Source organism: Capra hircus, chromosome 20 (assembly GCF_001704415.2).
Source record: "Capra hircus breed San Clemente chromosome 20, ASM170441v1, whole genome shotgun sequence".
NCBI classification, from domain to species: domain Eukaryota; kingdom Metazoa; phylum Chordata; class Mammalia; order Artiodactyla; family Bovidae; genus Capra; species Capra hircus.
In genome coordinates, this window is record NC_030827.1 from 58764945 (window position 1) to 58778909 (window position 13965).

At 51.2% G+C, this 13965-nt stretch overlaps 1 protein-coding gene across 3 annotated transcripts in view; it reads right to left on the minus strand.

Moving 5' to 3' along the window:
* Positions 1 to 13965, minus strand: part of TRIO (trio Rho guanine nucleotide exchange factor) — a 355929-nt gene that overhangs the window by 192830 nt on the left and 149134 nt on the right. For all 3 annotated transcript variants that reach the window (XR_001919786.1, XM_018065520.1, XM_018065521.1), the window contains exons 7-8: positions 11447 to 11638; positions 3884 to 4015 (exon numbers count right to left, since the gene is read on the minus strand). Coding sequence is in view for 2 of the 3 variants with exons in the window: in XM_018065520.1 (XP_017921009.1) it covers positions 3884 to 4015; positions 11447 to 11638 (324 nt within the window). In the remaining variant the exon portion in view is untranslated. The remainder of the gene's footprint in view (positions 1 to 3883; positions 4016 to 11446; positions 11639 to 13965) is intronic.

The following is a 13965-nucleotide window of genomic DNA, read 5'->3' on the forward strand; positions in this document are numbered from 1 at the left end:
GTGTAAGTACGAAAACAATTAGTATATATGAGTTTATGGCATATGATACAGTTCTGAATTTTTTAACTATAGAACCAGGTGAATTAATTTACTTAAGTTGTATGTTTTGTCTAAAAATGTGTTGTCAGCTTTCAGGCAGTCAAACCTTGTCCCACAAAGGGACAATATCTGTAAAAGATGAAAATCAGCATTTACTATCAAAAAGCAGGACTTAACCTGCTGTAATTTTTCAAAAGATCAAGCTGGCTCATTTTTTCACATTCTGCTCTTTGTTTTTCTTGGAATATAGTACTTGGTGACGTGAAGGACAGTGGAAGTTATATTTTAGAAACAGTAACATTTTATAAATATACAAACTAATACACTCTAATACCTAAATGAGTCAGGAAAAATGCAAGTGCTAAATAAAGCAAAAAAGGAGTTGAAGGTTAAAATTTTACCATATCATGGGTATGTTTGTCCTTAACATTTAAGAGGAAACTTAACTGTCCAAAGTCAAGAACAATGGTCTGGTTCTTGATTATTTACTTTTAATCAAAACTGTACGTAAGATCTGTAACTTGGGTTCCTGTGCACCACCCTCCGAAAAGTTCCGCCAAACCTCAGAGGCTTGCCTGTTCTTATTCCAGTACATGGGTCTCTACACTTCTCACTAAATCTGATTAGAGCTCAGCGTCTCCAGCAGGAGTCCCCTTCACTTGCATGCAGACTGTTGCTCTGATCTAAAGAAAGAGATCAATACCTGGAGATCACTGCTGGTGGCTGCAAAACGCGACAAACCAAGAGCCAAGTATGACCTGTGACAGGTCAGCGAGGCCTGAACGCGGCGCTGTGTCAGGTCCCCAGCGCGAGGACAGTATTTCCAGGATTTGAACAAAGTGGGCAATACACAAGCTGCATAAAGGCAGCCATTTATCGAAGTGAACGTGCACTCGGCGTGTTGTAAGGAAACAGTGATTCGTCTTCAAAACTTTTATGCATCAACTCAAACCAGCATCATCTACGGCGCTTCCTTCACAGAGTGGCTCACCAACAGGGCACAGCCCACCACGCTGAGCCTGGAGGGTCTCCCAGCCCCACGGCCCTCTCCAGCACTCACGGCCTTATCCTCAAATCAAAGTGTTTCCTGTTATATCCGCACACTGCCCCACAACTCGCTCATCCAAGACAAACTTTTAACTGGGGAGTTTACACTGGAGAAACCTTACAGACACCCAGCTCACCAGGCAGCCAAGGCTGGCACCGACAGCTGCAGGAGGGCTTGGCATCCTGCACCCCTGGATTGACACTCGGCCCAGTCAGCCCGCACGGGCGAGGGGTTGAGGGTCATGCTACAGAAGGAAAGGCCTGGAATCTCTGACTATCAAAGACATCAGACAGCGAAAGACTAAGGAATGTTTCAGTGTGAAGATAGGCCCACGGCATGCTTCTGGGGCTGGAAAGAGCGACGTGGCTGGGACGGGGGAGACGCAGATGGTCCGCTGGACAGATGGCTGTGTGTATCAGTGGTGATGTGCTATCAAGCTGGAGACGGGTGGAGGGCAGGGGGCACAGACAGCGCATAAAACTCGGCAATCTGGTCAAGGTTGGGGGGAACTCTCTGCTCTAACACTTTTCTACAGCCTGAAACCATTTCAGATTTTAAAGAATTTAAAGGGCAAAAAAAAAAAAAAAAAAAAGAAAGAAATCCCTCCTTTGAAAGTCTTCTCTGCCCATCCAGTTCCAACCACCATCGCCTTGAATTTACAGCTCAGCTGCAAACATGTTTTAGGCTAAAAACTGTGGTATGACACAGCTGGGGAAGCGGTTTACTTGCCATCACATTATTTTAAACTTTAGTGCCAATTTAAGATCTAATGAAATTGCATCATAGGTAAATCGAAATTTCCATGTCAAGATGACCCTTTTTTTCAGAAGGCAGTGGAAACAGTGAGAGAATTCTGTGCTTTGCCAGAAGTGCCAAGGGCCACGGGCAGGCTGCCTGGCCACCAGGCTGGAGGATGAGACTGGTCAGGTCAGGCGAGGCCGAGCTAAGTTCCTGTCGGCCAATACTGCAGCCCAGTCCTGCCAATCACCTGGTGTGAGAACTGTTCATGCCCATGGTAATCTGGAAGCTACCACTGCAATCAAAGCAGCTCCCGAGAAAATCATTAGTAAGCACGATTTTCTGTGTTACAGGTCAAAATTAGATGTCGCCATGGAGATGGTACACTGGGAGAAAGAACTTTACGCTTTTTGGAACTCACACTTTCCTCATCAATCAGTGTGATTAAAAAATCTATTCAATTTTCACTTTTACTCTTAAAAAAGCTATCACTTATTTATACAGTTCCTAATAAACACTGGATGCAACATTAAGAAACGTAATACAGAGTTGATTATGTTATAATTGCATGACAACATACAATAGTGTTTAAAAGGGATCCTGTTAAGTAAAGAGGTGCCCAGAGACATAAATACATAGATATCAACTTTCATGGGCAGGAGATCAGACCACGTTCTGAAGCAAATAGTGTGGCATACCACATGTCCATCTAATTGTGTCCATGGACACAACAGGGTCAGGAGACCTGGGCTCAAGGACGTGAGAATGATAACTGCTTGGCAGACAAGGATGTGTCAAGACTGAAAAGCAAATGCCAGACAACTCTGACAGGTGTGGCTGTGGTTCAGATCAAGGAAGATCTGGATTTAAACACAGTCATCCCTTGGTAATGAGGGAGAATGGTTCCAGGACTCTCCCCACCCACAGACACCAAAGTCAATGGATGCTCAAGTGTCTTGTATAAAACAGCCTAGAACAGCTGGCCCTGCACATCCACATTGCACACCCGCGGGTACAGAACGCTGACTATTTCTTAAACGTCTCTGGGCTCAGCTCTCCGCAGGTCAGTTGAGGCATTTTCTCCCTGGAGTCTCACAGGAATCTTCCCGATCAGATGCTCAGTAGAGGTGCAGAAAGCAAGCACACACTGACCTCCCACCCACTCCCCACTCACCTCCGGGAACTTAACCAGCATCATAAACAAAAGGAGACTGGGTCGGAAGGGTCAGATGACCACAACATGGACAAGACTGACACAACCGGACCTGGTGTGTATTTGGTGTCATCACTGCATCTAACGTGGGATAAGACACGGAGGGAGCACAGCGGTGGCTGAGACGCACGGGCAGCCTCCCTGGGGTCAGTCCCCACTCCACCTCCTACAGCTGAGGACCGGGCGGAGGTCACTTGGCCTCTGTGCTGTTCCCTCCTCATTTGTAAGAGGGGGCGGGAACAATCCCAGCCCCAGAGCTGCAGGCAAGAAATAAGTGGTTACATCATGGCCTGACAGCAAAGCCTGGCACAGAAGGTGGCAGAAGACAAAGCAGGGATACGTTAAATAATGAGCTTATAATAATAAAGAAAACGCTCCACTGAGATTCCTGAAACAGCAAGTAGCCAGACACACGTGATATCCACCGCGTGTGCTGCGACGTCCAAAACAAGACGCTGCGCCAGATTCCCCTCTGTTCTAGCAAGGTGCATTCAGGAAGAGCAAACGGAGTTTGACGAGACTGCACTGCACGTAACGTTCATCTTTCCTAAATACGTGCAGTCAAAAAGGTTAAACTTTCATTTCTTAGTGCAGATGAAAATCTGAGCACTCTGAAGAAAATCCACAAACATCTCAGGGCTATGAGGAGTCTGCTGTCTGCCTCCATCCTCTTACTTACCAGCCTCACCCTCCATGGAACTCAGAAGTCACAAGGAAACTGCAGTTCAGCTCGGAACTTGTGCGTTTATTCTAGGCTAGCCAAAGCTTTGATCTTTCCGGCTTCAGGTGTTATGACACAAAAACCATGTTGCTTTCCCACCACGGTAGAAGAACTGTGGGCTCACCTCGGAGTAAGCAAGAGTGACATGCTCGTACACGCCCTGGTGGTGGTGGATAGCATCCTCCAGGTCCTGAAGCTCCGAGGGCAGGTCCACCTCGCCGCAGGCCTTGCACCACGAGTCCACGTTGCTCATATACTGAGGTGATTTAAACAAAAATAAAAAGATCATGTCTACCAACAGCAAACAATATTGAGAAGTAACCCTCTTTCAACATGGCTTTGAAATAAGGGTGGCTGAGAGAGTGTTTAGGAAGAGAGCGTGGCTGACTCCCTGAATCAAATGGCACCGACCTGGGTTCTCAAACCAGATTCCTGGACTCTGCAAACCAGCGCCCCATCCCCCCCTCCACCTTCAGGCAGATTTGGAGGTGGGCCCAAGAACCTGCATTTGAAATGACAGCCTTGGGTGGCTCTGTGGTCACTCCCGGGAGCGCCTTTGCCTTGAGTTGGCTGTTTTTCAGGCCTCCTGGTTAACTCTCCCATTTCACGGTTGAATCCATGTTTCCATCTGCTCTGCGCTGTTGGCCATGGGGGGCATGGCCACCCAGTCCACCTGCACCCCCCAGCCTCAGCTGCACAGTAAGCTGGGCTACTCCCAGAGCTGCGGTCCAGCCCTCCTGCTCTCCTCTTTCATTACAAAGGCAGCAGAAGATTCCTGAAGTCATCTACCTAACAGTACGAAGACCAGAGCATCCATCTGCCTACCTTTTCAAGAGTAAATACACACAGGAATTAAAGGAGACCCTGGGAAGGAGGCCGAAACTCCAGAGCTGTGCCCTCTGGAGGGAAGCAAGGCTAAGGGAGGCAGCGGAATCTTTAGGGTATCCCCACTGTGCACATAAACAGGGAGGGCCTGCAGGCTGCAGTCCTGGGCCATGGCTGCTGACCTGTCCTCAGCATTCTCCACTGCCAGCCCCACCCCAGGGCTCACCAATAGCTGAGAAATCACAGCCAAACTTCCTAGGGAGATACCAACAGCATCCATCACAGTAAGTGTCAAAGACAAGCAGCAGAAGGCTCAATTAAGGATGTGAATTCAATTAACACTAATTCAAATAAATAGACATCAACGCATTTCCCTGGGTTTCTCCTCTTTTCTCTAGGTCCTCGCTGTCTTTCCACTCATCAGGGAATGCAGAGTGTGACTATTTAAAACATGGTAACTGACCTGCCAGACGAGAAACGTGCTATGATTCTCTTAAAATATCTATGAGAATAACCTCCTGGGTACGTAGGACATTTTTAGAAACTTAGACAAGCCACCTAAGTAACCATTGTTTCTAAAAATCCCTTTATTATTAATGTATCGGTTCAGAAAACTATCTGCATGAAAATCCCAGGGCTAGAAACCAATTCACAAGGCATTGGGTGTCATCTGAAGGTACGTGGTTTCACATGGCTTTAAACATGACTACACCCAGGCAGGCCTCAGGGAAGGTGTTCCTCACTCTCCCCCAAGGTTCCTCCTGACATCACCAGGGCAACAGCAGGAGTAATGGAGTTACATTGTGCCTTTCTCCATTCCCGTGCACACACATGTGACTACTTAGGCATGTTTCTAAGCATTTCTTGGATGGTGTTCTAAAAGCAGTCAGAAACACTGCTAAAACGTAGTTAACCCCAATTTTTGAGGCTGTCAGTAAAGAGAAACCTTCGAGCAGTTTTATGGACGCCTGCAGTTACTTAACTTACTTACAGTTTCTTAAAGAATCTTGAGAGGTACTGATTATATTTACCTGCAAAAACATAGGGCAGATCAGCTTATAACACAGACACCTCATGGAAAAAGGACTCTGCACATCTAAGTTCACTGGGTTAAAACAAACCAATGGCAGAAAGAAGCCTGACCATGGTTTCTTTGTAAACCATGGTTTACATGGTCCCATGGTTTCATGGGACTTTTGTGCAAGCACAGTTTTTGTTTTTGATTTAGAAGATGGCAACCCTTAAAGGGCCAGCTCCAGGCCCCGAACGTCTTCTGAAAAGCTCGACACCCAAAGGAGATCCGAACCAGAGCAGCAATCCCTGTTGGAGAGCCAAGAAGGAGGAGGATGTTAACAGGTGCACCACCAAGAAAAAAAGACTCTAGGATCAACTTTTGTGTCAAAGTTTGACAGGTACCCACACAACAGAACCTCCTAGAGCCTATTAATACAATAATGTGCCCTGTGAATATGGGAGGGAGAGGGACTCTGATGTTGGTTTAGAAACCTGACTACCACCCTTGCACATGCACACACCTCTTACTATCTTGACAGACAGTTTGGGCTTGGAACAACAGGGGACGTCCAGCACACAGCCCAACACTTTCTAACGGAAGACAACAGACAAAGGCTGCTATACTCTAGTGGGATCAGAGCACCAGCTGAGGCTCTGATGCTATAAATGCTCAAATGTAAACCAAACAACTTTGCTGACAAAGGTCATCACTTTGCCCACAAAGGCCCATATAGTCAAAACTATGGTTTTTCCAGTAGTCATGTACAGATGTGAAGGCTGGACCATAAAGCCTGAGTGTCAAAGAATTGACGCTCTCGAACTGTGATGCTGGAGAAGACTCCTGAGACTCCTTTGCCCTGCAAGGAGATCAAACCAGTCAACCCTAAAGGAAATCAACTCTGAATATTCACTGGAAGGACTGATGCTGAAGCTCCAATACTTTGGCCACCTGATGCAAAGAGCCAACTCACTGGAAAAGACCCCAATGCTTGGAAAAGACTGGGGGCAGGAGGAGAAGGGGACAACAGAGGAAGAGATGGCTGGATGGCATCACTGACTCAGTAGACATGTATCTGAGCAAACTATGGGAGATACTGAAGGACAGAGAAGCCTGGCGTGCTGCAGTCCATGGGGTCACAGAGAGTCGGACAAGACTGAGCGACTAAACAGGAAAACCACACAAGTGAACATACGGCATCTGGCCAGACGTGGAGGAGAGGCAGGAGAATGCAAGGGAATTTCAGGCACCTCTGAATTGAAAGCAGGAGCCAGCCTCAGAGCTGGGGATTCTGATGCTCAGCAGAGTGGTCGCTTTAGCACTGCTCAGAGAGGATGGCAGGAGGCTGGGTCAGCCGGTTTGCAAACGTGAGGCAGGCAGACAAGGGAAGAGTGATTAATACGTAAACTTTAAAAGGAGAGCCTGAATAATTAACTAGCAGCCTTATTTTCAGAAGCATTTATGCCACTGCCCTCCATCTGCTGAGAGTGGGAACTTCCAGTTTGCTGAGATCGTCCAGCCTAGTCAATTTCACGCCCACCAGGAGCACCTGATACAGCATCAGCTGAACATAGGTGGTTAGCCCGATTTAGGAGACAAAGAGACAGGAACTTCCTAGAATGTAAACGCTTAAAACCCTTATTGAGAGGGGCTTTCTCCTCTTTGGAAAAATTAAGGCTCAGTGAATTATATATATATATATATATATATATAACACACGTACGAATTCCAAGTTCAGAGTTTCCTTTCTTATTTCTAATTTCCTCATTTTCTGCTTTCATTTCTAGGAAATATTACTCGACCGTTTCTTTCATCGTTTCTACTCCCTGACTATGAATAAACACACTCCCGTCTCCTGGTTCCTTTAAGAGAGACGGGGTCCCTTCTCTGCCCAGCAAAATCACAGGACAGATGAAGGGTAATAACAGCCAAAGGCGATCACTGGTTACCACACTGGACAGTACTCTAGTCATTTTTTTAAAAAAAACAGGGAAAACTGGAGATTTTAAGGTGTCGTAAAATCAAGTTGCTTTAATTCTTTGATTTATAACAAGGTAATTCTAACAGCTTTATATAACACATGACCCAAAAAAGTAGAGCCCTAAACACTGTCTCCCAGTCAAGCCACTAGCCATTCGGCCGTGTCTCCAGTTCTGTAAACGAATACTGACCTCGTTCACACCTCACAGGAGATGAGGGCGGGAGAGGATAAGCCAAGACAGCGCTGGAAGGCACAGTCTCACATCATTCTCATCCGGCTGTAACCTCAAGATTTATGTGCATAAAGCCACACGCGAATACCAACACGAGAACACCCACAGAGACACGAGCAGGTGGGGTGCGACGCACACGCCCTCCCCCACAAGGATGAGCTGCCGTCCCTCCCCGAAGGCGGCTTCCTTCAGCCACACTGTCAACTGCAGGCCCAGAGTTGAGCCCTACGTCACCCCAATCGGATTTAAAGCCTTAGTGAGAGCTCCAGAGGAGGGTCAAAGGGGTGGCTATAGAAAGCCATCTATGATGTCCGAGTTCTGGTCCATCCCTGGTGAGTTTATGATAACAGCTTAAGCGTAGCTAGTAGGCAGAGAATTTAAAAAGAGGGAACAGAGGCGATCTACTCAGAGACTCTCTCCTGGGAAGAGGGAAACCACTCGGTGATGCCACCTTCTGTGCTCCTGAATCTCAGTGAAGGGGAAGACAGACCTTACACCCACTGCACCTGCGCTTGAAGGAAGGAAACATTTCGGAAGCCTAAATATTCGGGACCCTAAAAGCCTAGGGTCCCGTCTGCACATTTTGGTTGCTGGGTGCAGCCGCACGGCCTCAGTCAGGGCCCATCAGAGATGCTAGCCTTTCTCAAGGGCCCACTTTGTCCCCAAGGTCCTATGGGGCGTCTTCTCTGGCCACTGAAGTGATGGAGCCCGCAAGTACCGTTAGAGCTCATGCAAGACCCCATGAAATTCTGTTCAACAATGTATTCCTCTAGCTGTGTTTCCTTCAAGCTCATAAATTAGAGCCACTATTTTATCCAAATAAAAACACCCCAGGCTCTTTCAACTTTACTGCATGTCAACAATTTTTTTATAATAAAACACTGGGGAGGAGAATACCTCATGGCACCCGCATTTCTACATTGCTTTCAGGCAGGGCAGAGCAGCAATTAATCTTCTGGGTTACCCGCAATTCCGGATCCTGCCGTGGTTAGAGAGATTTTTCCCTTGTGCTTCAGACAATCCAAGAGTCCCCCAGCCAGCTTGCCAGGTTTCAGATTTATTCACATCGTCCTGGTGGGCCTTTTTAGGGGCCCACAAGCGATGCACACACCTCCACACAGCCCAGGGGGTGACTGCACCCCACACCGTGCTACCATCCCAGACGGCATGTGGGCGGGGGCGACACAGCTCTTCTCCTGAGCACAGGAATATCCAATGAACGACACGCCATGACCTTGACCATGACGAACAACACGCCACGACCTTGACCACGAGGGCACCAGAGGTGGCTACACAGAAGCGGAGACAGTGCTGTGTTCAGCTGAAGGGGCTCCTATTACTTTAACTCAAACTGCTCCTGTGTGGGGGCTTTGTGTCTCCTTTATCACAAAACTACCTCTTGCATAAACTTAGCAGGAAAACCCGACACTGAAACCCGCTGGTCCCGACTCACAGCTTCCACACGAGGCTACAATTCTGTCACCTTGCACTCCTGTTTGTTTCCCCTCCTGCTTCACACTTTCAAGGTTCCCAGAGTTGAGATCACTCCTAATTAGCACCCTGTGCGACATTCCAGCCGCTCCTTCGAGATGCCGGGCAAGCTGGGGCTTGTACCCACCCAGCAAGGCTGTTTCTAGATGAAAGGACACTATCTCCTTCTTAGCAGCATCAGTGCTAAATGTAGGTGAATGTAGGTTTCTTCCCCCAAAATAACTATCCCTTGAGGAAGCTCTATCGGTATTCTTCCTTCAAACTAAGGCAACCACCTGTCCCCTCCCCACGTCTTGCTAGTGGCTAGAGGTTCCTGAGATTCCTCCCACACGTCTAGGGAAGCAGGCTCACCTCCCAGGCTTCCACCACGAGCATCTGAGTCACAGCAACTCCCTCTCTTTCGCTGCCCTCCAAGTGTGTCCGCTGAGGCAGGCATGCCCGTTGGCGGGTGTGTGGGGAGTGTTGGGAGCACACTTCACATGTTAACTCTGAGACAAGGTACTGTGACCAGCACGTCGGCAGGTGAAGCCCGCGTGAGATCTGAATCCATACAAATAACTTGACAATTGTGGGGGACACTGAAAACCGTACCCCAAAGCCACTTCTCCACCATGGCCCAGGCTGGTACAGCGTGGCCCTGCCAGGAGGCTGAGAACCCAGGCCTGCGGCCTGGTTGAGGGCCAGCACCCCTCTCCAGGCTCGGGGGACCGGGGGAAGTGGGCTGGGGCAGAAGGAACTCCCGCGAACACTGCTGCCCCGAGACAGCGACTGGAGATGACACCACAGCCTGCATGCGTGGGGCGCGACGGCAGAGGGGCCAGCGCCGGGGCGACCGGGGGCCACACCGCAGCCTGCACGCGTGGGGCGTGACAGCAGACAGGCCGGGGCGACCAGGGACGACACTGCACCCTGCACACATGGGGTGCGACAGCAGACGGGCCAGGGCGACCGGGGACCACACCGCAGCCTGCACGCGTGGGGCGCAACGGCAGAGGGGCCAGTGCCGGGGCGACCGGGGACCACACCGCAGCCTGCACGCGTGGGGCGCGACGGCAGAGGGGCCAGCGCCGGGGCGACCGGGGACCACACCGCAGCCTGCACGCATGGGGCGTGACAGCAGACGGGCCGGGGCGACCAGGGACGACACTGCACCCTGCACGCATGGGGCTCAACGGCAGAGGGGCCGGGGCGACCGGGGACCACACCGCAGCCTGCACATGTGGGGCTCAACGGCAGAGGGGCCAGCGCCAGGGCGACCGGGGATGACACCGCAGCCTGCACGCGTGGGGCTCAACGGCAGAGGGGCCAGCGCAGGGGTGACCAGAGATGACACAGCAGCCTGCACACATGGGGCACGACAGCAGAGGGGCCAGCGCCGGGGCGACAGGGGATGACACCACACCCTGCACGTGTGGGGCACGACAGCAGATGGGCTGGGGCGACCGGGGACGACACAGCAGCCTGCACACGTAGGGTGTGACGGCAGAGGGTCCAGCACCGGGGCGACCGGGGACCACACTGCAGCCTGCAAGCATGGGGCACAATGGCAGAGGGGCCAGGGCGACCGGGGACGACACTGCAACCTGCACACGTAGGGTGCGACAGCAGAGGGGCCAGTGCCCCGAGTTGTGGCAAGACCCGTCTTCTCGGGCAATGGCCAGGCCCAGTCAGGAGCCCACCCGTCCTGATACCGTGGGCCATGATGCCCTGGGTTGTGAGAAAAGCAGACCCCTGGTGCCTAAACCTGAGAGTCGGCGGTCTGTTACTTGCAGCTTAAGTCTCCTAACTGGAATTCTCAAGGGAAAAGGAAAAGGACAGGAAGAGGGACAGAAAGAAGGGGATAAAGAACAACTGCTGTCACTCACGAGTCCCAAGTGGGCAACAGGCTGTGTGCAAGGCCCCTAATGAGAACCTCATCTACACCATAAGACGGCCCCTCAAGTCCATACTTTTACCTCCACTTTACAAACAAAGAGGCGTTTGCAAACAAGGAGGTGCAGAAGCACCCCGGGTCTGCAGCAGGGGTGAGGTACAGGCGTGCTGGCGCCGTGGGGTGGCTTCAGCGCCCTGGTGGCCTCCGAGGCTCTGCTGTGGGGACGCAGGGGGCTTGGGGAGGTGGGCAGGGGCCGAGCTCCCAGGCACTGACCTTCTCAGCCTTCTGGTGGAAGACGGACGACATGTCCAGCAAGGTGCTGCGCTCGTCCAGGGCGGCCGCGAAGGCCTTCCACTCCTGCTCCAGCTGGTTGGCGATCTGCTTGATCTGCTGGGAGGCGTAGTGGCCCGACTCCACCAGGCGGTTGGCCACCGACATGATGCGGTTGATGTTCACGTACACGTTCTGCGGAGGGGCGAGAAGGGGGTGCTGGTCAGGGTGGGGCGCATGGGGTACCGCTCTGACGGATGCAGAACGTGCTATCTGAAGCCACCTATGAACTTAAAAGTCACATTTTAATAGCAGGATCAGCAGGTGGATAAAAGGACGTGTGCTGCTATCCGGATTTCCATAAACCCTAAGCCTTGATTTTAGTTTCTATTTTTAAAACTGCAGAATTACGGGTGAACCAGCTGGGAGGGGCACAGAAGCGATGCACACAGCGCCCTCTGACCCACGCCCTGGCCTCCCGTCCTGAGGAGGGTCCAGACGGCAAGCTGTCACCCAGAACTGCGGGAGCCACCGCTGCAGTCTGTCACGAGGACCCAGAAACGACAGACTCTGTATGTGGCAACCAGAGGCTACTCTGTGTGGAAACAAGCCCTCCCTTCCATACAAGCCCAAGTCAGCTTGCTGGTGCCAAGCGGAAACCTGCAAACGCATCCGCGTTCCCCGGGGAATGGGAATCGGGTCACCGACAGGGCAATGCCGTGGTCCAACCTCAAATGAGCTTTTCTGCTGTGCTGAAATCTCTCTCTTCGAGCCCAGTAGCTTGTGGCAAAAATAAGGCTACAAAGCTTTCTTTCTTTGACTTTTTTAAAAAAGGGCATTTTTCTTGCACAAGAAGTTCTCACATGGTATTTCCATTTCTGCCTTCCATCTTCTTTAAGGATCACATGATCCTTAAAGCAAAGGCAGGGTGCAGAATGCGCACTTTCAGTGAAGCCTCGGTTGTTGCTGCTCTTCATATATATTTATTATTACTAAGACTTCTGTGACGCATCCCAACACTGCACCGTGCACTGGGTCTCCCCAAATCGCAGCCTCGCCTTTGGCTCCCGTCACCTTCACCCTAAATCAAACTGGGTTACCAAACCTGCCTGAACTCCCGCACACCCTTCCTCCCACCCCTCCTGCCCACATGGTCCTCGGGCCATCTCCCACTGCCTCGCCCTCCGACCCTGCACCACCTCGTCACTGTCGCCCTGTGCGCAGTGACCCAGGGAAGCGTCCAACAGGACACGCCTGGCGTTCTCTGTACCTTCACTGACTCATTCCCGTCATCCACTCCTGATCGCAGCCTCAACTAAATGGAGTCGCCTTCACCTGGGTCTACAGAGCCGCAGACTCCAGGCGCTGAGGCACTTTTCTGGGCTGCGGGCTGGAACCAACTCCCACGTCCGGGTGTGGGGCTCGCCCGGCAGGCAGGGGGCATCTGTGAGGCTCTGATGGGCAGTCAAGGACACCATCCGAGGGGAACTGGCCTCGCGGCCTCGTGTGGCATTAGTGCCCCAACAACTGTCCTCTAAGGAGCAACGCCTCTCCTTCTCATACACGTTCTCTCCCACTGGACACACTGACCAGACTCACCAAGTTTTGCTTTCTCTGGATCCTTAAAGAGGAAAATCTACCCCAAAGATCTGTTCGAAAGAGCATCAGCAGGTGCCCTTGTCAGGATCTGGGGACAAGCTGTCCACCCAGATGGCTCCAGCAGGGGGCCCACAGAGGGGGCTGCACCCACCTCCATCTGTTTCAGGGCCTGCATGGCTTCCATCCCCTCAAACTGCCTGCGCTCCGCATACAGAGGACCACTGTCTGAATCATGCCTGGGCCATGCCTCTATCACTGCGGCAGGATGAAGGAGCCACGTGGCACACAGCCCAGACGAGCGTGCACAGACACGGCAGTGTACAATTCCCCATGTTAGCTGTGGCTCCACCCAGATTCCTACCATCAGAGCCTCTAAAACCCCTGTGATGAGAGAATGGGCACCACACCTCATTGCTGTCCCTTAAAATGCTTTCTGTATGGATGTGAGAGTTGGACTGTGAAGAAAGCTGAGCGCCGAAGAATTGATGACTTTGAACTGCGGTGTTGGAGAAGACTCTTGAGAGTCCCTTGGACTGCAAGGAGATCCAACCAGTCCATTCTAAAGGAGATCAGCCCTGGGATTACTTTGGAAGGAATGATGCTAAAGCTGAATCTCCAGTACTTTGGCCACCTCACGCGAAGAACTGACTCACTGGAAAAGACTCTGATGCTGGGAGGGCTTGGGGGCTGGAGGAGAAGGGGACGACCGAGGATGAGATGGCTGGATGGCATCACCAACTTGATGGACGTGAGTTTGAGTGAACTCCAGGAGATGGTGATGGACAGGGAGGCCTGGTGTGCTGCGGTTCATGGGGTCGCAAGGAGTCGGACACGACTGAGCGACTGAACTGAACTGAACTGAACTGAAAGTCGACTTTGCTCCCCGACATCTAGTACTTCTATTTTATCAAAAATGTTTAAAA